The sequence below is a fragment of the Phyllopteryx taeniolatus genome, chromosome 5 (genome assembly GCF_024500385.1).
Source record: "Phyllopteryx taeniolatus isolate TA_2022b chromosome 5, UOR_Ptae_1.2, whole genome shotgun sequence".
Lineage (NCBI taxonomy): Eukaryota > Metazoa > Chordata > Actinopteri > Syngnathiformes > Syngnathidae > Phyllopteryx > Phyllopteryx taeniolatus.
The window spans coordinates 11559185-11584824 of NC_084506.1; the positions used below are offsets into that span (position 1 = coordinate 11559185).

General features: G+C 40.5%; 1 protein-coding gene across 3 annotated transcripts in view; it reads right to left on the reverse strand.

Annotated features, from left to right (window-relative positions):
• edc4 (enhancer of mRNA decapping 4) overlaps positions 1-25640 on the reverse strand; it is a 71108-nt gene that overhangs the window by 8185 nt on the left and 37283 nt on the right. Inside the window, exons 16-28 of one of the 3 annotated variants that reach the window (XM_061772691.1) lie at positions 24706-24823; positions 24317-24612; positions 21818-22042; positions 17456-17557; positions 17241-17384; positions 17111-17147; positions 16728-16875; positions 16178-16330; positions 15627-15742; positions 15336-15501; positions 11435-11621; positions 5785-6004; positions 529-692 (exon numbers count right to left, since the gene is read on the reverse strand). In XM_061772691.1, the coding sequence (XP_061628675.1) occupies positions 529-692; positions 5785-6004; positions 11435-11621; positions 15336-15501; positions 15627-15742; positions 16178-16330; positions 16728-16875; positions 17111-17147; positions 17241-17384; positions 17456-17557; positions 21818-22042; positions 24317-24612; positions 24706-24823 (2076 nt within the window). The remainder of the gene's footprint in view (positions 1-528; positions 693-5784; positions 6005-11434; positions 11622-15335; positions 15502-15626; positions 15743-16177; positions 16331-16727; positions 16876-17110; positions 17148-17240; positions 17385-17455; positions 17558-21817; positions 22043-24316; positions 24613-24705; positions 24824-25640) is intronic. The other 2 variants (XM_061772692.1, XM_061772694.1) reach the window with 2 other exon arrangements.

The window sequence follows — 25640 nt, forward strand, 5'->3', positions numbered from 1 at the left end:
CCAACCCATTCTAAGATGTGTACTATTTGGATGCTTTTGTGTTCTTATTCCTATATTAACATCTTATTTAAAGATTACAAAGGTAAATTTATTCAACATTTCATAAATTAAGAACAATTAAAATACATTTTAAAACTGGCATCCCTAAAAGTAAAAATCTCATACCCCGGGAAAACAGACTCATTGGCCAAATTAACATGATAGGATTCTGTTTAAGTACATTGAGACAAGAGTAGACCTGTTCCAAGAGGACTGGCAATTCCAAATAGGTGGGAATGGAGCAGTGTTTCATTTTAAAATCCAGCAGATGATGCTATGGTGACAAAGGGCTTATTGTCAAAAACTTTCTTCCCAATCGTCCCTAACCGACAGTATTCTATTCCGTCCTGTTCATTTGGGATGCATGACATTTGTATTTTTGCTTTTTTCTCTTTGAATTGAATGAAATTCAGATGTACTCTTTCGCAAGAAAAGACATGATTTTTGAATGACTATTGGTATAGAACGGCGACTGTGTCTGTGCCCTACCTGATTTTGAGCTCAGAGCGAGTATTGAGGTTGGATGACAGTTGTTGTATGAGTGACAGGAGCACAGGCTGGCTGAGAGGGCAGGGTTGTTGTCCAAACACCTGCTGGGAGTCAATGGTCTCACACACATACAAGACCAAGTTCAGATCTGTAGCTGAGAGAGCCTGGACAGGGAGTAAGAATGTTATATTATTCAGCTGAAAACAAATTCATGAATCTTTGATGCACTCATTGCCAGTCCTGTCCAAGCAACATACTGTTGCAAAAATAAAGTATGACCCATAGGAATTACAGATTTCTGCATAAATTGGTCATAGAATGTAATCTGATCATGTAAGCCCCAATAGACAGTTAACTTAAACCACACAATTATGTTTTCATATTTTCATTGAACAACAAGTAAACATCACTGTAGAGGGTGAAAAAACATGGGCAGCAATAATCTGTAGTTGCTGTAATAACCTGTAGTTTCCTGTAGTTGGCATTCTTCCTGCTCAACAGCCAGGAGGAAATTTGGACCATTCGTCTTTGCAGAACTTTCAGTATATTCAGCAATGTACTTGGAATGTCTGGTCTGAATCGCCCACTTGAGGTCATGCCAAAGAATCTTGAGAGGGTCTAGAAGGCGTATTTTCTTCTGTTTCAGCACGTCTGTGCTGTTTCCCGGTCTGTGTGCCCTGCCTTTCCGCCCTGCCTGCCCCCCTGGATTTTAAATGCATCACACACACGTCCCACGTTTTAATGCACCACATAAACCCATCTCTGGGGGGCGGTGGGTCGTGGGTGGGGGGGATTTGGCTGTTAGGCAGCAGTGCCTGGCAGCCCTGCCCCCCTCGGCTCACTGACCTCTCCAGATTTTAATGCACTGATACACGGTGGGGTAGGGCCAATGACTGCCAGTCGGGGACCTGGCAGTCATAGTAACGGGGGGAAAGGTGGGTTCTCAGTTGCATGGCGGTGCTCCTGAGGCCGGGGCCCCCCCCAGGCTGGATGACTGCTTGGTGTCGGGGCTTCCTTCTCATGGCCCGCGGCTGCTCCCTGGGTTCCCCCCCCCCCTTATCGTTCCCTTGTCAGGTGCCGCTATCCGCCCTCCTTTCCAACAAACAAAGGACACTCTCCCACTCTGCCTGGCTGCATCACGGGCCCTGCGGGTTGGGGGGGGGGGGGGGGGGGGGGGGAAGTCTGGCTCTCCTGGAGGTGGAGTGGGTGGCGGGGCATGTGGGGCGGTTGGTGGGGTGGGTGGTTGGGTGGCTATTGGGTCCCTGCGGCCCCCACTGAGTGGCCAGTTGTTGGACCGCCTCGGTGGGGCCGGCGGACCGCCCTGGGTCCCTCTGTGTGGTACGTGTCCCGTCCGCCGGGCTGGTCTTGTTTTTTTTTTGTTTAGGTTTTTTTTCTTCTTTTTCACTTTTCCGAGTTTACGTGACAACAACAACACATAGTCCTTCGGTGAATGTGAACCTCAGGGATGGATCATTAACTGAATGAGGAAGCACTTGAATGATTTTGTGAAAAAGAACTGAACGATTCGATGAACAAATCTTTTTAAAGAACTGATTCTAATGATTCAGTACACTCAAAGGAACTGCCGTGCTCATTACTATAGGTTAAAGACCTTCCAAAGAGCCCCAAAAAAAGTCTTGCAAATTTGACACACCACAGAGGAGTGTTTTGAAAAAGCCTGCCAAATTTGAATGAATTGAAAAATAAAAATCACCACGTATGTACAGTGGAACCTTAATAGAACGGACCAATAGTGGCCATGGTCCGATACAGCTGATTGGTCCGTTACGTTGAAGCACTTTTTTTTGAGGCCATGTGCACCCATGTAAAGTACAAAATTGTTTTGTAGAGTTTTTTGTGTGGCCGAAAACGCCCAGTACAGTGATTGCAAGTAAACCTAAAAAAGTTTGAAATTTTAACATTTTATCCAAACTTAACCCCCTTGGTTGGTTATGGTGACATTGTTGACGTACAGTACTCATCATAGGCGAGTCGCTTTCATGAGCGGCGAGGAATTAGTGAGCTTCCTAGTTCCAAATCCATTGCCAAAGGCTTGACAAAAAAACTGTTACTGTACCAAAAATAGCATGTTCCAGACTCCAAAGACTTGTGCTTTGTACTGCTCAGAGTTAACACCGCAGCCATGCTGCTCTCTCTCAATGCACAATAGATATAACCATCATTACAAGGCTGCCCCATGGGCACGTCTTTTGGAATTGGATCTAGTCATATTGTATATCTGTGACCCGGAAAAACAGTTGTGTGAAGAAGTGTTTGTCCCCTTCCTGATTTATTTTTTTACGTTTGTCACATTTAAATGTTTCCCACCATCAAACAAATTTAAATATTAGTCAAAGACAACAAGTAAACACAAAATGCAGTTTTTAAATGGTTTTATTATTAAGGGAGGAAAAAAATCCAAACCAACATGGATGGCACTGTGTGAAAAAGTGATAGCCCTCTAAACCTAAAAATGCTTGACAGCAACAAGCGTTTGCGATAACTTGCAATGAGTATCTTAGAGCGCTGTGGAGGAATTTTGACCCACTCATCTTTGCAGAATTGTTGCAATTCAGCCACACTGGAGGGTTTTCGAGGATAAACTGCCTTTTTAAGGTCATGCCACAGGATCTCAATAGAATTCACATCAGGACTTTGACAAGGCCACTCCCAAGTCTTCATTTTGTTTTTCTTCAGCCATTTAGAGGTTTTTTTCCACACAGGGCCATGTAAGTGGGTTTATTTTTTCAGAATCATCTTTATTTATTTTATATGTCAAAAACACACAAGGAATTTGTCTCCGGTAGCTGGAGCCACTCTAGTATTACAACAAACAGTCAATTGACAGAGAATACTTTTGAGACAAAGACATAAAAAACACAGTCACTGAGCAATAAAAGGTTACCAGTTATGTGGTAATGCCGGTACAATATATATATATATTTTTCCCTTGAAAACAAAATTCAGCTGGCAGCCTGGATGAATATACAGACACTGTCACATCCTATATCAGTTTCTATGAAGAGGTGTGTGTACCAACAAAGTCATTTCGCACATAAAACAAGCCGTGGTTCACTGCCAAACTTAAGCAACTTCGCCAGGCTAAAGAGGACGCATATCGAAGTGGGGATAGGACCCTGTATAATCGCGCTAGAAACCAGCTGACGAAATAAATTAACATTGCAAAGAGAAAGTATGCAGTAAATTTAGAAAAACAGTTTACCGCTAACGAGACTAAATCAGTCTGGCATGCATTACAATCGCTAACCAATTGCAAGTGACCAACCCCTGAAGCTGAAAACAAAAGACTAGCCAACGAATTGAACACCTACTGCAGATTTCAAAAGGACACTTTGAGGAGCTGTTGAGGAAGTTCTACACAGCAGTCATCGAATCAGCCCTGTGTTCTTCAGTCACAGTCTGGTACTGCTACAAAAAAGGACAAACTCCGACCGCAACGGACAATCAAAACTGCTGAAAAGATTGTCGGTACCCCTCTACCCACCCTTGAGGACTTGCACGCTGCCAGAACTAAGACAAGAGCATGCAAAATCCTTTTGGACCCTCCACATCCTGGTCACCATCTCTTCCAGCTCCTTCCCTCAGGTAGTGAACTAAAACAAGCAGACATTCCAACAGCTTCTTCCCTCTTGCCATTAACTTCTTAAACAGTTAATTTACAACCCCATTGCAACATGATACCAATTTTGTCTTGAGTTTGTTGTCACACCTCTGTCGGGCCAATTATACATTACTCGTGCACTCATTGTAGTAGTCTCGCCATGCTGCACTATTTGCATATCTGTTGTTGACCAATACTGACATTGCGCCAGATTATCGCACTACTCGTCACTTTAAACTACATTGTCCAAAAAAAAAAAAAAAAAAAAAAAAAAAAAAAAAAAAAAAAAAAGAATTGTACCTCAGTGACTGTGTTTTTTATGCATTTATGTCTCAAAAGTATTCTCTGTCAATTGACTGTCTGTTGTCGTACTAGAGCGGCCACAACTACCGGAGACAAATCCCTCGTGGGTTTTTGACATACCTGGTGAATAAAGATGATTCTGATTCTGACAACTGTCCAAAAAGATGCAGAGTCCTCTAACAATTAGAGAAGTTTGAAATGACTAATAGAACAATAGTCCGGTGCAATGACCATTGTGCAAAGTTTGCAGAGACTTCAAGAAATTGATGCAGTTTAAAGTGACTAGTAGTGTGATAATCTGGGACAATGTCGATTGTGCAAATGTTGCGCATGCTACTCAGGCACGAGTGGCCAGTATTGGTCAACAACAGATATGCAATTATTTTCTCCCTTAATAATAAAAAACATTTAAAAACTCCTATTTTGTGTTTAGTTCTGTTTATAATATTTAAATTAGTTTTGATGATGGGAAACATTCAAATGTGACAAACATGCAAAAAATAAAAATAAAAAAATAAAAAAATCAGGAAGGGGGCAAAAACTTTTTCACACCACTGTACGTCAGTCACATTCTATGACTGCATTGCGCCACAATGGCAGTAAACAACAGCAACCAATTCTGGAACAAACAGACTTTGTCAATGGCATTTTAAGTGAGAAATGGAAACAAATTTTGGACACACTGTTCAGTCCCAACGGTCTGTTTTATCCGATATCCACTATATCGGGGTCAGTTTTATAGAGGTTCCACTGTATAAATAAAGCTCTGAAATAATGAAAAATAAGGTTTGTTTTCAAGCTGCAGGACTGTGTGGGCATGTCCGTTGAAGGAGCTGGAGACAGCCCTTTAGCTGTTGATCAAATACATTCATTCCTACATGCTCAGTCTCTGTAGTCAGCTACTTGCTGAATAACGTGTGCCGCTAGGGTTAATAAACTATTAACTTTCCAGTTGTCTGTTATGTGGGGAGACCCAGACACAACAACTCAGAGCAAGATGCTGACGTATTAAATGACCCCTTCTGCCGTCAAGTGAGTTCCTTAGCGAATGTAATTAACTTTACCTTAAGTGTCTCTGTTGTGTGGCGCATGGGAGACTGTCAATAGGCAGGCACAAACATTTAATTTCTCTTAATGCTTGGGTCCAATGTTGCAGTGTTGTTCTAGCATAGCAAAAATGATGCGCTTTGAATTCACTTAGAAATACATAAAAATTGATAAATAGCTTACGGTGGACAATAAAAAGTGAGTCCTTGTGCGTAGGCGTTAACAATGGCAGAATTATTTGATTTTGTTGGTGGGACTGTCAATGTTTATATGTTGTATATTACCTGCTGGAAAGCTTGGTTGAGCTGTCCCTGCTGAAGGAGCTGCAGGATGTTTGCTTGCTGAGTCTGGTAGTCTAGATGTGCTGTAGGGACGGGGGTACCTGCTGCAGATCTCATTGCCTGCATAATGCTTGAAGTCACCACTGCCTGCTGCTCCTTCATTGCCAGGCTAACCTCGCCTTTGACAATGCGCTGTACATGACTTAGAATTGACTCCTGCAAACTGAACGAGAAAAGAACAGTTGATGGGTGGGATCCATCTCACAGCATGTATAAACTTAATTCTACTAAATGGACAACAGTTGATTTTGTTTGCTTGGAAAACTAATACTATAAAACTAGTTTAAATTCCCTTGCCATCGTGATTTTTGTTTAATTACTGGCCAGAAATCATTAAAAGAGGGGAACAAAAACAAGACAGACATCAAAAGTCTCCTATAAAAATACTATCAGAAAAAACAATGCGCAATGTAATTAATAGGTGGCTGAGTTATCCATTTTGTGTATGATATGACCATGATGGAAATGTATGTTACAGAAATTGGGTAAATAATGTCATCAGCATAACTATGTTTGCATGGACAAATACATGTTGTTCAATCAACACAAGGTTTATACAGTGGTACCCCTATTAACGAACACCTCAATGTTTGAAGTATTGCATTTACGAGACATAAACCAAAGAAAAATATTGCCCTATGGTCGAACCCTATCGCAGTGGGAGGATGTTGTACTCATCCCTTTTGTGGCAGACAGTGCAGGCATTTTGTGCCGCTCCAGCGTTGCGGTCGGTCGCTACTTTGCTGAGTGTGTTAATGTGTGTGCCTTTTCTGTGTTTTTCGCCTTTATTATCACATTTTTCTAGCTCAATACGGGTCCAAGAAAAGCAACGGACAAGTGTGCCAAGCGGGGAGGGACTCACTCAGAACTAAAAAGACTTATTTGTGAGGATATATCAACGTTGCACCCACTGCAAAGCTTGCTCGTAAATACAGTATGGAAGAAACAAGTCCACAATTGCCATTATTGTGGAAAAAAGGATGTTTTTGTTGCTGCTGACATGGCCAAGGGCGTGAGGTATCAGCAAAAAGACAGAGAAACCTCTTGACCAAGTTAAAAAGCTGTTCATCGTTTGGATGAATAAAAAAACACCTCACGGGTGATAGCATTTCCAAGACCATCATTTGTGATCTTTTTGTCAAGAGAAGAAGTTGCAAGCCAAGAAGACAAGGTAAAGTGAATTTATAGTTGTTTATTCTTCATAATTGTAGCAACCTGGTTGTTAAAGTTGAGTTTTATGATTTTCAACTGGCTGTGAATGCACCAGAGGGACTCATGACTAGGGCTGAACAATTTATCGTTTTCGAAATCGTAATTTCATACAACAGTATTGTGATCGCCAAAGTTGCGTTTCTGTTTTTTTTCTTTCCAGCAGTAGCACTCCCGACTGACGCAGTATTTGTGTGCCACCTATAGTATCCCGCCAAGCTCACCAATCAGAAGTGGCATGTTAATCGTAGACAAGTCACACAAACCAATCAGCTCCGCGTCCACCCATCCTCAGTTCGTTTTTGGCTGCTCGCATCCTGGGGGAAATGCTAAGCTAACTTGCGCCGAGTCCGCTATTAGCTGTGCTTGCTAGCTGGCGTGGCAAAAAAGTATCCTCTCCTAGAAGTAACTAATCCTTACCTCCATGGCAGTGAATAATGCCTGGATCAGACCAAGATAAATTTTGTCTCTCACGATGGCACTACGTCACGTTACAAACAAAAAAAACGGCTGCATCTTGTCAAATAAAGCACTGTTGGAGGAGGTGAGACCAGGAAATGTGAGAATGAAAACGTGTCAACGATGTTCCGGGATATAAATGTTACCATGGTGGCAACAACAACGATTGAAGCAATGTTTTGTGTTTAAAAAAAAGAACAAAAAAGAGGAAAAACAGTGTGTGGTGTCGTCCCCGGGTGCTCCGAAAAGGATGATAATGTTCATGTACTTTTTAATAATGTTAGCAAGCAGGCAACATAACTTTATGTGGCTCGCTACTGCTAGCACTCACTTTTGTACGTAAACATGCCTGTGCTCTGCCTATTCATGCTCTATAAAGTTTCTGTAAACATTGGTTTAAGCGTGCGAATAAATGTTGACAACAGCGAGCAAGGGAGGCGATATGTTGTAAGACGCAATCTTATTGGTCAACTTCAAGGTACAATGTCAGAGGGTTATCGTTTGTATGTCACAATGTACAATGAATGTGCATTAGTACAAAAGTTTGAACATTTTTGGTACAAAATAAATATTTTTACATACAGCATTACAATTACATATTTAAATATGTATAACATCAAGCGCTCAAATTAATGTGGTAGTTATTGCTTTATTGAACCAATTTAAAAAACTTCAAAAAGGACTTTCTGACAAAGTCTTTTGTGTCCTTGCATTATTAGACAAATACAAGCTTTGAGTTAAAAGCGACCCGCCGCAATATGATAATTAATTAATTAATAATTGATTGCTTCTTACAGATAATACACACACACTATTATCCACAGAACACGCGCCCAACATGTGTGTGTCAAAGACAGGCCAGTACACTGTTGTGTCTTGCCAGTGGCCACTAAGTAACTATATTGACGCCGGCCCAGCCACTATTAAAATGACAAGTGTGAGCTGTCAATACATCTGGACTGCTGGTGAACAAGCGAGCTAAACGACACCTACCTTGTAAAGTCCGGTATGCCAGTAGACTTCTCCCGCTTAAGTCACGCACAGCTTTTCTTTTTACACACAACATTATTGTGTACACTCGTTATAACAGTCGTGTGCAAAGGATAGCAAATCTGTCTGTCTGCCTGTCTTCAAAGTAACCCTCCCAACCATGTTTGTAGCATAGACATATAAAGATAGGTACAAAGTTACAAAGCCCAGACTCCTTTAAAGAAAATTGTATAGGAAAATAAAGTATTAAAATAAATTGCAAGAATTTCAGTAGTAATAATTTATCCATGTTCTGTTTGGGCCAATGATTTTATATAAAAATAAATAAATTGGTTTGTTTTCCAAGTAAATACTAAGTGTGTCCCGATCTGATCTTTGAGATCTGAAATCGGTCTGATGTCAGCAAAAAAAAAACGAGTATCAAATTGGACTGGATCTAAAATCTCAGATTTTACCACTCTTATACAAGCAGTCCATTCCATGCTCTGCTTATCCAGCAGCACTCGGACGGCAAGCAGAGCCCACATGATCACAACAGGTTGCTAAGGTGCTAAAATAGTAGCAAGGAGTAAAAGGGAATGTTGCTTGCTTAAAGTTGAACTTTACTGAAGTTGAACTTTACTGTAAAACAAAAATCACTTAGGAATTACACCTATTGAATGTTCAAATACGTCACAGCCTTCGTTTTGTTCTTCGTTTTTGTTAAGAAAAATCGCTAGCTCAAAGCTAAGACACAATGAATGAAAAAAAACCATTGACAAGCTAAAGAAAATTAGCATCGAATTCACGGCACATATCTCAAAATAATGAATATTGGTACACAAACGCTGTATAAAAACACACAAACAGGCAATATAAAAATAATCTCCGTCATATAATCTTCAAACTGTGAAAAATTAGTTATAATAATATTCGATTGTGACTTCTACTTTCTTTTTTACAGCAAGCGTGTATCTGATTGGGTGCACCACACTGCCCCTCGAGGTCAAGACGTGCACAGCAGGAACAGCAATTGTCAATAAAACTAAACCCCAGTTGCAGCAAGAGGTTCAAAACTGTATTGCCGCACATGAGGAGAAAGCAAATGATGATCCCAAATCCAGACAGTAAACAAAAATATAATAATAACCTGAATTGAACTTTTTTATTTTGCACTTCCAAAGTATAATTTGTATTTATTGTTTATTTTTCATGGTTTTCAAATTAATTTTTTTAACCTGTTCAAATGTAGAATATGCTTTTGCTCAAATCAAGCAGCGGTTATGTTGCAATTTATATATATATATATATTTGCAATTGGTTTTATTGAAGTTATTTTAAGAATTTCCCAATTCCCAATAATTTTTTTTTTCCAATTATAGTAAATTCTTATTTTAGTTTATGTAAACCATTGGTTAATAATAAATGGGTCAGTTTTTCTCATACCTACTGTTGCTGATTATGGTTATATCACTTTACCAAGCCTTTTCTAACATTCCATACAACAAAATAAGTATGTATCATTATTGCTGATAATGGGTCGGACCGATATCGTTATCGGGCAAAATTCAAGGCTGCAATATTGGTATCGGATCGGAAGTGAAAAAGTTGGCTTGGGACATCCTTAGTAAAGTTATTGACACCTGGGGAAATGTGTGCAGGTGCTTTGAGTTTAGTGTGTGAGACTCAGTTTAAAACATTTATGGCCTGCAAAATTTGGGCTGATTTGTTCACAACATTCAAATTTTTAGAATTCCTGATTTCGTGGGTTTTAAGACCTGGAAACCCAAATTATGTAAAAATAAACAAATAAATACTTTAAATTGTTTAAATTGTGGGCCCTGAATCTATAATCTATGAACGTTTAACTTTTTGAACGGAATTATGGAAATAAACTTTTCCATGATATTAAAACTTTTTAAAAAGGGTCTGTACAACAAAATCCAAGAAATTGACCTTGCCAGTCCAATACTTTCAGAGGGGACTGACTCTATTTCAATCATATGGTAGGGGTAATGCTAAAAAAATAAGTGGTTTTCCCAGGGGAAGAGGGTTAGGAGCTCTCACTGTAAGAGCTGGCTGCTGGCCCCCCTGAGTCGAACAAACGATTAAATAAAAGTCAAGCCTTTGTTTTTTAAATGAATTGACCTGTTTTGTCTGCCACTGCTTGTTGCAGACAAACGTCTTGTTCACAGTTAAATATTTAGCAAACATCATATCTCGAGTCACTGTCAATGTTTACTTCATACGAAACTATGGTATGACATGGTCATGCTGTACCACCTCAAAAAAAGGGTGCGACCAAATATATGTTGGTGTGACCAACTGAAAAACTTGATCACAAAGGTTTTACGAATGCATAAGTTAGTGTAGATCCCTGTAATCGTTTTTAATGTTTTGATGGTATGATGTAATTTTCTGTCATTTTTGTAAATGTTACTGTACATGGTGAATATTGCACTGAAGCCTGATTTGAAGAAAATTGTGAATCGAATTCAAATTGCAATAGCTTCCAGAAAAATGTGATTTTTATTTCCTGAAGTCGTTCAGCCCTGACACCGTTTGGGTGCATTTCGGCAGGGGGGCCGCATTTGAATGAGGAGGACAGTTCCGCTTGTTGTTGTTAACTTGGTTAATAAAGAGATTTTTGATCGATCACCTCTTGTCATGTTTGATATCAAGAACTGTATAGCTTTGTGTTCAAACTTTACAAATTTAATAAAACAAGAACTTTTGTTGAGGCTGGAACAAATTCATGTTTACATTATTGTGAGGAAATTATGTTCAGTATACAAACTTTTAAATTTACAAACCCCGTTCAAGGACCAATTAAGTTCTTAAATCAAGGTTGCAGTGCAAAGATGGGGATATTTAGCACTTTTCAGGTCATAGTACCTCAGCTTGAGAAACAAAGAGGCTCACGCCGTGACTGATGATGGATTACTTGGACACTTACTTTCCCACCATCATCTGAATCTGATGTTGGATCTCAGCCCGGATGTTAGATGTCATGCTATTGGCCAGCTGATCAGTGGAGCTTTGGAAGCCGTCCATCATTTGTTGCAGTTGGTCAATCATGGGGTCTCGGGTTTCCTGCTCTCTCTGTTTCCTGCTTTTGGCATGGGCCTCGAGCTGCTGTATGTCTACAGAGAAAGATCAACAACTCCAATCTCATCCTCACACAAGCAAATGCAAAAACATACAATGCCTAACTAACATAAGCTAACTAATACAAGTATGAGATAGTGGTAATGCCAAGTAGATGGAGAAAATTCCGGATTTATCTTTGTAATAAAATTCAATCTATCGCCACAAAGTCTCATAAATTGATGCCTTTAGGCACAGCAGAAGCAAAACATGGAGACAATCTTATACACCACACAACATGAATTCATACCTGACCAAAAAAAAGAAAAGAAAAACCCACATCTCTGGAAACCTAAATACGTTTTTTTCTCTAACCTTTATGCTCTGGCATTTCTTTACACCACCACCCTTACTTGTTCCATGCTTTCAGTGGTTGAAAACCTGATTCTCATGGATGGAATACATTTTAAAAGTATTATTTATTTATTTTAGATCTGGCAGAGTTTACAGGAGTAAGATGTTTTTTAAATTTATGTAAAGAACAAAGGGAAGTTCTCAATCATACTTTCACTGGCGTTGTCCTTAGACAATTCTTTAAAATTCCAACCGCTTTTGATAGACACAGACCACTGTTGAGGCAAGTAGAAATCCTATGCTCAGCCCCAAGAATAAGTGTTTGACCACTGAAGCAGTGTTGTGGTTTAGAAAAAAAATAATAAACTGCAACAATGGTCACTGTGTCAGGGATTGACTGGGGCCTTTAAGTTGCGACCAAAATCGGGATCAGGCACTACAGCCACAGGCATTAAAGAGTTTCCGAGCACTGCCCAAGTCCCTTTACACATCAAACACCAAAATGCTCAATATAATGTGTAAAACTGCATTTCACCTCAGGGCACAAATAAAGAGGTCTCTTGATTGAACAGGAAAAAGTAACCACCCAATAAATAAATAAATAAAATCCATGCGGACAAAACAGTCCTTGGTTCAAAGAGAGTACTGAACATTTGATGTTACAGCTGAACTTAAAGTTATAGTTAAGTTTACATGCTAGATTGTAAACTGTCAATTTTGTTAAGGGTTATCTATTAAATTTTGTAACTCTCCATTTATGGCCAACAAACTGCACTTCTTCCTCTGCGTTTAACGCATCCATTCCGGACGGGAGAGAGAGAGGACAAAGGATTTTGTGTGAAGCTAGTAATTTCACTGAAATTATTAGGCACTAATATTGTACAGTCTCGCAAACACTTGCAGTGTCTACTCACGAACGTAGATCAGCTGGTCTCTGGGAGTGGTCTCTCTGGGCGGGTCTCAAAAGGGGAGGAGGTAGGTTTGGTTAAAGAAAAAGATGCACAAAAATGAAACAAAAACAAAAGAGGCAGAAGAAGAAAAAATGTTGTTCGTCACACCTCTTTGGGAGAATATGACCGTCTCTCTTCCTGCCATTTGAGGGGCTCGCAAGCAATTTCAGAGTGATCACGCTTGGCTAGAAGCGTAACTGGTACTTTAGTAGCAGCTGCTCTGATCGCCTAGCGGTGGCCCAGGGATAGGCTGGGAAGCAGAGTCTCTATCCCCAAGGCCCGCGGTTACCGAGCCGCGTGCCCAACAAAGAAAGGAGAGGGGGGAGGCGTGGCCGAGGCAAGCCCGTGGCTGGCAAGGTTAGCCAGCCAGGACACCAAGAGGAAAACAAACAGCCAGAGATAGGCAAGAAGGCGGGAGTCAAGAGTTAAATACCCCAGGGGCGTCTCGAAGACGGCCGAGGACCAGACAAGACCACACCCATCAGCCTGAATGTAGTCTACAATTTTGACCCATAAAATGGGTTTAAAAACATATATTAATATAAAATACTCTCAACTTTGCACTCTTTCCTCACAGGTCAAGCCTATAGAGTGACTGTTCAAACTTTAGTCTTGGGAAATCAACTGCTTACGGTTCCATTCATATTTCATGCTGCTTGGAGTCAAATCAAGGCACACAGTTCTCAAAATCTCGCAGCTGTGTTTGTAAAGTTGACACACTGACAGAGATATCAAGGCATACATTTGGAATAATTCGGCAGAGTTCAGTAAAATATCAAAACACAAATTTTCCTTTGTCTAAAACATCAAATGTGAGGTCACGGTTCGGCTTTGGAGTTCCGTTCAACGCCGGCAGGTGTCGCCTTGTCCCAGCAATAGTTCCTATTCAAAGACAGATGGTCCGGTGACAACATTTGGGGGCCTTCGATGCTTGGAAGTTCAGATTTCTAGGGTAAATGTGAATTAGTTTAGGGTCCGGTAGGCGTCGTTTTGTGGCGGTTTCACAGCAGGTCCGCTTGGAAGAGTGCAGTTTATTAAGGTGCGGGGGAGATTCTGGCAACTGGGTCAGAGTCACTACACAGGGTTCCATTCCATACTTTTTGCAGACCCTAATATACCAACTTTCAAATTGTGGATCACTGATTCTTTATATGCCATTATGTAGCCAAATATTCCATTAAGCCCTGATAATTGTACAACTCAAAGGACATTAACCCACTTATACCATGGTCACTTGCCATCAAAAATAATGAATGAAACTATCAATTCGTAATTTCATACATGTAGTCAAGATAGAAAATTTTAGTAAAACAATTTATTTTTCCTTGCAACGCCTGACGGCTTGACTATGAAGAGTCATTCCAATCCCATATCTATCGAGGGCAATGTAAACGCGATTCAGTAATCGAGCAAATTTCTTGTTTGACAATGTTAAATGACGACCACAGGTATGACGTTAAAATCCGTTTTTATTGTTATACATATATGCGGTATATTTATGTGACGGTTGACGCAACCTCTCAGGCTGGCAATGCTATACTCTGTGTCGGTCTTTGTTGACTGGCCGGCGGCATGAAATAGTCGCAGGGTATCATTCAAAACATCAACGGTGAAGTGTTCCGTTCGTAATTGTCAGTTTTTGTGCCAGGAAGTGTCTCAGCCTTTTAACCGCCTATTTCGTTGTTTTCTTCACATTCATTTCATCCTTCCCATCTGCGAGTTGATTTAAATCTTCCGGAGTTTACTCTTTGTGCCGCTTTTGTCTCTCCTCTTTTCCTTCAATTCCTAAGCAGCATCCCAGTCATCAAAGGTGTTGTAATCACCAAATAAACTAAATGATGAACTGAAACTCCGTCCTCAGAGTACTTTATGTTTATTTATCAGAAAATCTGACTGTGTCAGGTTGCTATGTTTGCTTGTATAATTTAACGGCTTGGGGTTAACGGCCTGCGGATTAATTTGGAACAATGCAATGATTTTTTGACAGGAACTACTTGAAACATTAGAAGGGTGTGAGCCAATCAAAATCGAGTATTCACCGAGCCCATGTTATAATACTGTGTACTCTCACACAAGCGCCTAAAAAAACAAACTGATCTATACTTTTTTTTCTTTATATTCATGATTTTTTGTTTTAGAAAATATAGCTTTTGTAACATTCTTGGAAACATGAGTATTTTTCCATACAATAGTTTCCCTTTTCCATACTTTTCCAGAAATTTATGAAATCAAGTTTCACATTTTTCCATACTTTCCATACTTGCATAGGAACCTTGCATACCGGTCACAAATTTGAATGTCAAACAGGACACAAAATCGTCTCAAAACCACACAAGCAGTTTCGAAATGAATGCCATTCCAAGGCATTATTCCTTCATTTAAAATGAGCTGAACCTATGCTGTTAAACGAAATCGTCACATGGCTCATTGTACATCAAAGTTTCCAGGCAATCACAATGGACTTACATTCTTGTGTTCCTTGCTTGAAACTGTCATTAATTTGCTGAAACATGGACTGGCAGCCTCTCTCAAAAACAGGCAGCACAATGCTCTGGAAGGCATCTTTATAGGCAGCCTGGATAGGACCTTGCATTGCCTCTGCTGCGGCTCGGCCAATTGCGTCTGTTGTGTTCTAACAATAAGGAAACAGCAAACGTAAGCAAATATCTAAATGGAGAATTTACATGGAAATACAGGTCCGAGACCATGCAGACTCGAAAAAGTCATAAGGAGTGGTGGTGAATGCTAGACACCAACCTTGGATTTGACAACCTTGCTGACATTGTCCTTTAGGGTGACCTCTACAGAGGTCATCTTAGAAGATATAGTGTTGCTCAGCTGAGATGTCACTGGCTCCAGACACTTCGAAATACCTAAAAAGGAAAACAACAACATATTGGCCTTCAATCACCTTATTATGCTAGCAACTGATCAAAGCTCAAGTACAGCTTAGTGCTAAGGTTTCCCTACAAAGCACACCTTGAATAGTAGTTATCCATGTATTGAAGCTAAGATATACGTTTGGATTTGGGGTATTAAATTTAGGGGGGGGGGGGGGGGACAACGAATAATAACAACCGATAATTGGAGGTGCTAGAAGAAGAAAATACTTGAGATGCAAATGAAAAATATATATACGAAAACTACCTTTTACAGCTAAATAAAATTGTTACATCCCAACCATCTCCTTAGAAGAGCTGTCATATCTACACAAGATCATTTGTCAAGTGTACATTTCTATATTAAACACAGTTTTGTTTTGTTTTTTTATGCATTTGTGCCCATCAATTGTTTGACTTTCGCCTTACTTGGCGGAACAGTTTTCTTCATCTCCTCTCGAATGACTTTGTCCATCCTGTTTGTTAGGGAATTGCAGAGTGTGTGGCTCAGCTGCTGGCTGAGTTCTTCCTGATGGTGCTGCTGATTTCGAGTCTCTGCCAGAACCTGCTCTAGTCTGCAATCTGAGGTCACAGAAAGTTAAAGTTCACAAGAAGATAGTGTTGTAGATGTGCCATAATTAAGACTAGTTAGGTACAATAATTTCAGCTTGTTTGGTAGAGGTAGGTTCGAAATACAGATCATTAAGAGGACATTTTACAGAGAGACAACTTATCATACTTCACACAAAATATAATCAACTAATGCCTCACAGCATGCCATGTTCCAGATTCAAATCTCTGCTGGTTTACATTTTCGCCTATGGTCAGGTGTAGTCCGTCATTCTCCTACAGTGCAAACGGTGCATATTGCGTTACTTTGTGTAAATCCAGTGATTTTGTGAGATGAGTGATTACACAAATATTACTAGACAAAGTAAACCGGGAAAGGATCCAGTCTCTCACTAGACCTGAAGGATACGTTCTTGCTCCTGATGAATGGTCAGCGCACGCTCGACTTGGGCCATTATGGAGCTCTGCATGGCTTCAATTTGTCCACGTAGCTCAGTTAACTCTCTCTGTTGCCCTCTGAGAAACATCAACAACTCTTGCTGCACATCTGTATTCATCTGCAAAGGGCATGAACAAAATGAATGAGACGGACAAAATTACTATTTAAAAAAAAATCTAAATTGCTATAAATAACCTGGAAAAGAATGCCATGGTTTAGGAATGGCTTTTCCTGGCTTTGTTAACCTCACAAATTGAGTGCACTATTAGAAACACTGACAGGTTTGTCACGAGACAGAAACAATAGAAGTCGATGACTTTTCATGCACACTTTTACTTTTTTGAATACTTTACCTGACCAGAGTCCAATTGTCTCGACTGAGGTGATTCACTAATGAGAAAAATGGAGGAACACAGGTGATTGAAGTTTGCTAATTCGGTAACAATTTCAAAAGTTCTACATTGACATGAAACAACAACATACCTCCCATCTTTCTTGGTCTTTCTCTTAAGCTTTGGCGAGCATCTGGGTGAGGTCTTCCAGTCTTTAACTGGTAGCCTGTGAGTGGGGCGAGTGCCACAATTTGCAGATGAAGATGTTGAACCAGCCACCTCATCCTCAGGGTCACTAAATTAAAACAGTCAGAAGAAAATAAACTTTTCCTTGTGTATCTGAATTAACAAGTGCATATGTGTTACCTCTGCTCAGCACCAGGGTCCTGACTGTCATTCTGTGAAATGTGATAGGTTCGACATGCATAGGGTGAACCCAGGAGTCTGTCGTTTGACTCATCCCTGGAGCTGTGACACATAGGCGTATGGGTCATGAAAATCCACACCAGTCAGTTACATATTCACTTTTTTTTGTTCCATGCAAAACTAAATGGAAATACACACATTTTGCCACACACATTCGCTTTTTAGATAGAGCCTGTAGAGGATTAGCATTGCCATCTTGCGGTGAAAAGCTGAAGTACGTTTTCTGGTGGAGAATATTAATTTCTCTACAGTAAAAAGATTCGTAGTTTTTGCAATATATACATGCCAAACTGAACACTAGGAAAGTTTATAGATTTTTATAGGTTTTCAAATAAGCATTTGGATTATTTATTGACTGGACTATGACATGACACCTCTCTATTTCTGAATAGTACATGGAGTCACACCTGATCCACTACTCATTTGTGCACGTCCTCACAAATAGTAAGTGGGGATATTCACACCAAGTCTAAGCACTACTATTCATATACCACCCAATCACAACAGAGGTTGATTCAAGAATACCCGAGCAGACCTGAGACTCAATGTGGGGTGGCCGTCTGCCTTGACCGGTTGGGTTGGAGAACAGAAAATAGACAAATAGATGGAGAATGAGAGCGACAGAAAGAACGAGAGCGAGACCTATACCGTTATCTTCGTCTAGGTCTTCCTGAGTGCTCCCGAGACATTCCCAAGCCAGCCGGGAGACAGTTTCTCCAGCCTGTCCTGGGTTGTCCCCGGGGCCTCCTCCTGGTTAGACATGCTCAGAACACCTCACCAGGGAGTAGGGTTGGGCATCGAGAATCGAGAACCGATTGGAATCGGGACTAACGTTACGGTTCTCCCGGATTCGTTAAAATTAAAACATTTTGGTTCCCAGTTTGCCTACAGTCCACTCATCCCGAAGAAGTGATATACAGTCCCCTCCAAAAGTATTGTAACAAGAAGGTGTTCATTTTAGTCTATGCTGCAGGCTGCTAAGAAAATGGATGTTCATAATTTGGACACCCTTTATTTAAACCATGCAAACTTCTTTGACCAGCCCCCTAAAAGAATTGGAATCAAGGATACTTTGGAACCGGAATCAAAATAAGGAACCAGAATCGGAACCGGAATCGCTCAAATTCAAACGATGCCCAACCCTACCTATCAGAGAGGCATCTGAACCAGAAGCCCGAGCCACCTCATCTGGCTTCTCTCTATGTGAAGGTGCAGCGGTCCGACTCAAACCCTCCAGGATGACTGAGCTTCTCACCCTATCTCCAAGAAAGAGCCCAGACACCCTGCAGAGGAAACTCATTTCGGCCACTTGTATCCGCAATCTTGTTCTTTCGGTCACAACCCACAGCTCCTGATCAGAGGTGTGGGTAGGAAAATAGATCGATCAATAAATTGAGAGTTTCAAGGTAAGCCTTCTTAACATTTAATAGCTAGACTGGATATGCGGGGAAGATATCTGTAATTCTATTTTGCCTAGTCAAAAACAAAATTAGCGACATCAGAAAATTGATACTTCCTATCCACAATTAGCATTTTTTATTCCGCAACGTCATTTCCTAAGGACAAATGACATCACTTTTGCCATTCATGTATTTATATGGGGTTCGTCATTACAGATATCTACAATTCAATTCCGGATATCCGCTATGTGAATTTCGGATATCTGCAAGGGAATTGTCGATACAGTCCCCTCCCAAAGAATAGGAACGACAAGGTCAATTCCTTTGTTTTTGCTGTATACTGAAGACATTTGGGTTTCAGATCAAAAGATGAATATGAGACAAAAGTTCAGAATTCCAGCTTTTATTTCATGGTATTTACATCTACATGTGTTAAACAACTCAGGACAGCACTTGTTTGAAGCCACTCACTTTTCAAGTGAGCAAAGGTATTGGAACGTGTGATTGATAGGTGTTTCTCGTTGCTCGGGTGTTGGCTTTTAGACTGATTGCTTAAACAGATAGGGATTTCACCTGTGAAAACTGCATTTGCTGTTAAGCAAACATGAAGACCAGAGACCTGTCTATGGGAGAAAGGAAACCCATTTTGAAGCTGAAAGAAGAGTGGAAAATCGATCCGAGCTATTGCACAAGCATTGGGCATCGCCAATACAACAATTTGGAATGTCCTGGAAAAGAATAAGTACTGGTAGACTGAGCAACAGACATCAAAGCTCATCTGTGAAACATGGTTGAGGTAATGTCATGGCTTGGGCTTGCATGGCTGTTTCTGGAACAGGCTCACTAGTCTTTATTGATGATATAACTCATGATGGTAGGAGCAGAATGACTAAGTCGACAAAACCATTTTGTCTGGCAATTTATAGAAAAATGCATCCAAACTAACTGGGAGAAGCTTCATCATGCAACAAGACAATGACCCAAAACACATTGCCAACACAACAAAAAACAAACAACAAAACAACAAAAAAGTGGAAGCTCAGACTGGCCAAGTCAATCACTGGACCATAACCCAATAAAGCATGCATTTTACCTCCTAAAGAGGAGACTGAAGGGAGAAACCCCTAAAAACAAACAAGAACTGAAAGAGGCTGCAGTGAAGGTCTGGTAAAGAATTTCAAGTGAAGAATGCAACAGTCTGGTGAAGTCAATGGGTCACAGGTTTGAAGCAGTTATTGCACGTCACGGTTATGCCACCAAATATTAAATGTTATTCACCAAGTTAATTTAATGTCTGTTCCAATACTTTTGCTCACTTTAAAAGTGGGTGGCTTCAAACAAAAGGTGATCTGTCCTGAGTTGTTTACCACATCTAGATACCATGATACCATGAAATAAAAGCTGGAATTCTGAACTTTTGTCTCATATTCATCTTTTTATCTGAAACCCAAGTGTCTTCAGTATACAACAAAAACAAAGGAATTGACCCTGCTGTTCCAATACTTTTGGAGGGGACTATCTTCAACCCCAGTCTGAGATATCTACAATTTCAGCTCAAGATATCTCTAATTCAGCTCAATTCAAGATATCTACATGTTCCTTTTCAGGTATCCTAAATTAAGTTCTGACTTGGCGAAATCAAAATGTAGATATCTGAAACTGGAATTATGACTAGTCAAAATCAAATAGTAGATACAGTATCTCAAAATGGAGTTACCGATATCTACAATCTAATTGCAGATATTATTAATGCACAAGCGGATATCCAGAAATGAATTGTGGATATCTGAAATGACAAATCCCATACACATGAATAGCAAAAATGACATCATTGTTCTAGGAAAAAGAGCGTTCCAGACAGCTGTAATTTTGTTTTGACTCGGCAAAACTAAATTACTGATACAGTGCCGTGAGAAAGTAATGGCCACCTTCTCAAATTCTTATATTTTTGCATTTTCCCCTCTTTAATGTTTAAGATCATCAAACAAATGACAAATATAACCCAAGAGAACTTAAAATGCTGTTTTTAAATGGTGATTGTTGACAACTCAAGAGTGGAAGAGAGTGCAGTCCCTCTTGAGAAGACTAGTACCGGAGCCCAAGCTGTGTGTCGAGATGAGTCCAACTACATCCAATCGGAATTTCTGAACCTCGCACACCAGCTCAGGCTTGTTCTCTACCAGAGAGGTGATGTTCCATGTCTCTACAGCCTGCCTTCGGCTGAGACCCAACTCTTTACGCACCCGACCCCATTGGCCCCTCCCACAGGCGGTGAGATCATGGGAAGGGGGACCCACGATGCCTTTCCAGGCTCCCTTTCCATGGGTGCAGGCCCGGCCAACAGGCACTCACCATCGAGCCCCACCTCCAGGCCTTGCTCCAGAGGGGGGCCCTAGCGAGGGAAAACGAGGTCCAAATATTTTTCTCATCATTAGGGGTCTTTGAGCCATGCTTTGTCTGGTCCCTCACTGAGGACCTGTTTGCCATGAGGGACCCTGCAGGGGCATAAAGCCCCAGACAACTTAGCTCCTAAGATCATTGGGACACACAAACCCCTCCACCACAATAAAGTGATGCCAATATGATTCTTGGAGTTTGCAGGTTCCAGGGTACCATATTGACTCAGAGGGTAAAAAAAAATAATAATAAGCACTTGTGCAGACCATCACCAAAATGGATTCAAATATAATTGGTTGCTGCAATGTCATTGGCTGTTCTTTCATGCACCATTCCTTTACAAGGTTTTGTGGACATTGGTTTTCCATTTGTGTGAACCAGTTGTCTCCGATTGTTTTCAAGTCATATTACCTGTTGTTTAAAAAGGGTAATTATTCTATTAAAAACAAAGCTACTTACGACCAAAGACTTTTGCACAATACTGTATCTTGAACATTGTTATTACCAGTCTCCAAGACTATTGTCTCTATTCCTGGTTTCCCTGGTAATGTCGGGAGCAGCTGGCCATGAGGTGTGGCTAATGCTCTTCTCTGTAGACCCTCCTGCTAACCCAGGGTTTTCCTGTGATGAAGCAGTCTCCAAGAGAGATGGTGTTTGGTTAAGTCTGGGCTCTAACTCTAGAGACCCTCCAGCAGGCCCATCTACACATCCAAGCTCAAGGTGCAACAGGCTGTTAAAAAACAAACAAACAAAAAAACAGGTAAGTCTGGCAACAAGAATATGAAGAATTTTTTTGCTCTTACAATTGTGCCACTGAGACCTAGAGTGGGATAATGCAATTTTTGTCACTTTGCAGAAGAGTTTAATTTTAATTGCTGCAATAAAATCAGAAGGAATCATATCTTTGTGATTTATATGGCATTGCTTACTTCTGGGTACTTTTTATTTTACAGAATCTTTTTTCTGATTTTAGTTTATTCCAAAAATCTGTTTGTCAATATTTCATGAATGATATACAGTCCCCTCCAAAAGTATTGTAACAAGAAGGTAAATTCCTTTGTTTTTGTTTGTATATTGAAAATAATTTGGGTTTCAGATCAAAAGATGAATATGAGAAAAGTTCAGAATTACAGCTTTTATTTCATGGTATTTACATCTAGATGTGTTCAACAACTCAGGACAGGGCACCTTTTGTTTGAAGCCACCCACTTTACAAGTCAGCAAAAGTATTAGAACATGTGACTGATGAGTGTTTCTAGTTGCTTAGGGGTTGTCTTTTAGATTGTTTGCTTAATCATTAGATAGTGCTTTTGGCTTTGAGTTTCACCTGAGAAAACTGCATTGCTGGTCAGCAAACGAAGACCACAGAGCTGTCTATGGGAGAAAAGCAAACCATTTTCAAGCCGAGAGAAGAGGGAAAATTGATCACAGCTATTGCACAAACATTGGGCATCGCCAATACAACAACTTGGAATGTCCTGAAAAAGAAAAACGACTGGTAGACTGAGCAACAGACATCGAACAGGACGGCCAAGGGTATCAACAGCAGTTGATGACAGAAACATTGTGAGAGCTGTGAAGAAACACCCAAAGACAATAGTCAGTGACATCACTGCCATCCTCCACAGGGCAGGGGTGAAGGTATCACAATACACTCTTCAAAGAAGACTTCGAGAGAAGAAACAAAGGCCATAGCACAAGATGTAAACCACTCATCAGCAAAAAGAATTGGAAGGCCAGATTGGATTTTGCAAAGAAGTACAGAGATGAGCCACAAAAGTTTTGGAACAAAGTTTTGTGGATTGATGAGACCAAGATTAACTTCTACCAAAGTGATGGAAAGGCCAAAGTACAGAGAAAGAGAGGAACTGTTTATGATCCAAAATACACAAGCTCATCTGTGAAGCACGGTGGAGGTAATGTCATGGCATGGGCTTGCAAGGCTGCTTCTGGAACAGGCTCAAAAGTCTTTATTGATGATGTAACTCATGATGGTACCAGCAGAATTAATTCTGAAGTCTACAACACCATTTTGTCTGGCAATTTACAGAAAAAATTATCCAAACTAATTGGGAGAAGCTTGCATGCATGCACTTTAACTCCTGAAGAGGAGCCTGAAGGGGGAAACCCCCAGAAACAACAAGAATGCAACAGTCTGGTGAAATAAATGGGTTGCAGGCTTGATGCAGTTATTGCAAGTAAGGGTTACGCCACCAAATATTAAATGTTATACACTAAGTTAATTTAATAATGTCTGTTCCAATACCTTTGCATACTTGAAAAGTGGGTGGCTTCAAACAAAAGTTGCTTTGTCTTGAGTTGCTTAACATCTAGATGTAAAATACCATGAAATAAAAGCTGGAATTCCGAAATTTTGCCTCAAATTCATATTTTGATCTGAAACCCAAATGTCTTCAGTATACAACAAAACCAAAGGAATTAACCTTTCCGTTCCAATACCTTTGGAGGGGACTGTATATCATTCAATTATACTACCATGCAGATGCACTGACACCCAACCAAAAGCACAATAGTTACATACTTTCTGAGTCTTCTATCAATCGCTGAACCTCACTCACTGGGGGATGTTTTTGCAGAAGGAACTGGTTTAATGGGTGCGACAATCTTGGACATGGGAATTGGCCCAGTTGTTGTACTGATGAATCAGGAACAGTGGTGAGTGCAATAATGGACTGCATACATGTCAACATTTAAACCAACGCCTTAAGACCAGTATTCATCAAAATATGCATTTTCACTATTCATTTCTGGACATAAACTTAAAAATGACAAACTGGAGTTAGCCCATTCTAGTCCTCGGTGGCTCACTTAAACATTATCGGAGACCCTTGTTGAATACCTGTTAGTTTTTACTTTAATATTGCAATGTCAACCAAACTAAACTTAAATTGCAATTTTACCTCTCTAATTTAATTTCATAAATCTACTACTACTGCAATTTCCTTTCAGGAACTGCATATATTTTACTAGTTCATTGTGTTACCTGTTGCTGTTGGCTGAGCGTGGTGAAGTGAGCAAGTGAAGGGCAGAGGCAGCAGAGGCCATACTATCAGTTTGAAAAGCAGACAGAGGTAAGGAGTCCAAGGTGGACACATGACCACGCTGAAGCTGCAGGGTCTGAGATGCAATCTCTGGAATGTCCTGTGACATGACTGTTGAGGCTGAGGAGATAACATCAGGGGAGCGAGCCCTAGTTGGAGAGGCAAGGGGTTGAATGAGTGGCGAACCAAGAACCTGAGGGTTGTCAAGCACAATTGGAGTGCTGGGGGATGCCGGTGCCTGGAGAGAGAGTAAAAGTGTAAGAGAGAGAATATTGGGTATACTGGAAGTCTTAAGGGTTAAGTGGCTGTCAGAAGGTGTGTCAGGTCATACCCCTATTGTCTCCAGTCCAGGCAGGACAGTGGAAGCAGATCTGGGACTGCTAGTGGAAGCAGGAAGTGACAAACTATTATCGGCCCGGTTGGGACTCTGACTAATGTCATCAGAAGTTCTGTGAAAACAAGGACATACCAATGTTCCTCTGTATTTTAGCTGTATGCGTACATCGGAAGGATGTTGAAAAAGCTCTCTTTTCAATTTGTGCATACATTGAGAAGAACTTGATATTCAGACAATGACGGAAGCTCAACTAGTGCTGCTGGTATTATGGTACTATGAAAAACAACCTTTGTTTTTCTACATTCCACAGTATATTTACATTTCAGATGGTTATATACTCCATAATACATTAACTAAATTGAATGCCTCTCAACCGGAAGTTTTCCAGAGCCAAAATAAATACCCATAAGTCGGGATGTCCCGATCACATTTTTTTGCACCAGAGTCAGTCTTTGAATTTAAGGATCTGCCAATAGTGAGTCCAAATCCGATACCATGACAATGCATTAAAAAGAGCGTGCATTTAAATGTTCTCAAATTAATATACGTACATGTCTATATAGTATATAGTTTTACAACAATCGATACATACATACATGCGTACCAAGGAGATTGACTATATATGTGTATATACAGCGGCACGGTGGGCGACTGGTTAGAGCGTCAGCCTCACAGTTCTGAGGTGCGGGGTTCAATCCCCGTCCCCGCCTGTGTGGAGTTTGCATATTCTCCCCGTGCCTGCGTGGGTTTACTCTGGTTTCCTCCCACATCCCAAAAACATGCATTAATTGGAGACTCTAAATTGCCCGTGACTGTGAGTGCGAAAATGACTGTGAGTGCGAATGGTTGTTAGTTTCTATGTGCCCTGCGATTGGCTAGCAACCAGTTCAGGGTGTACCCCGCCTCCTGCCCGATGACAGCTGGGATAG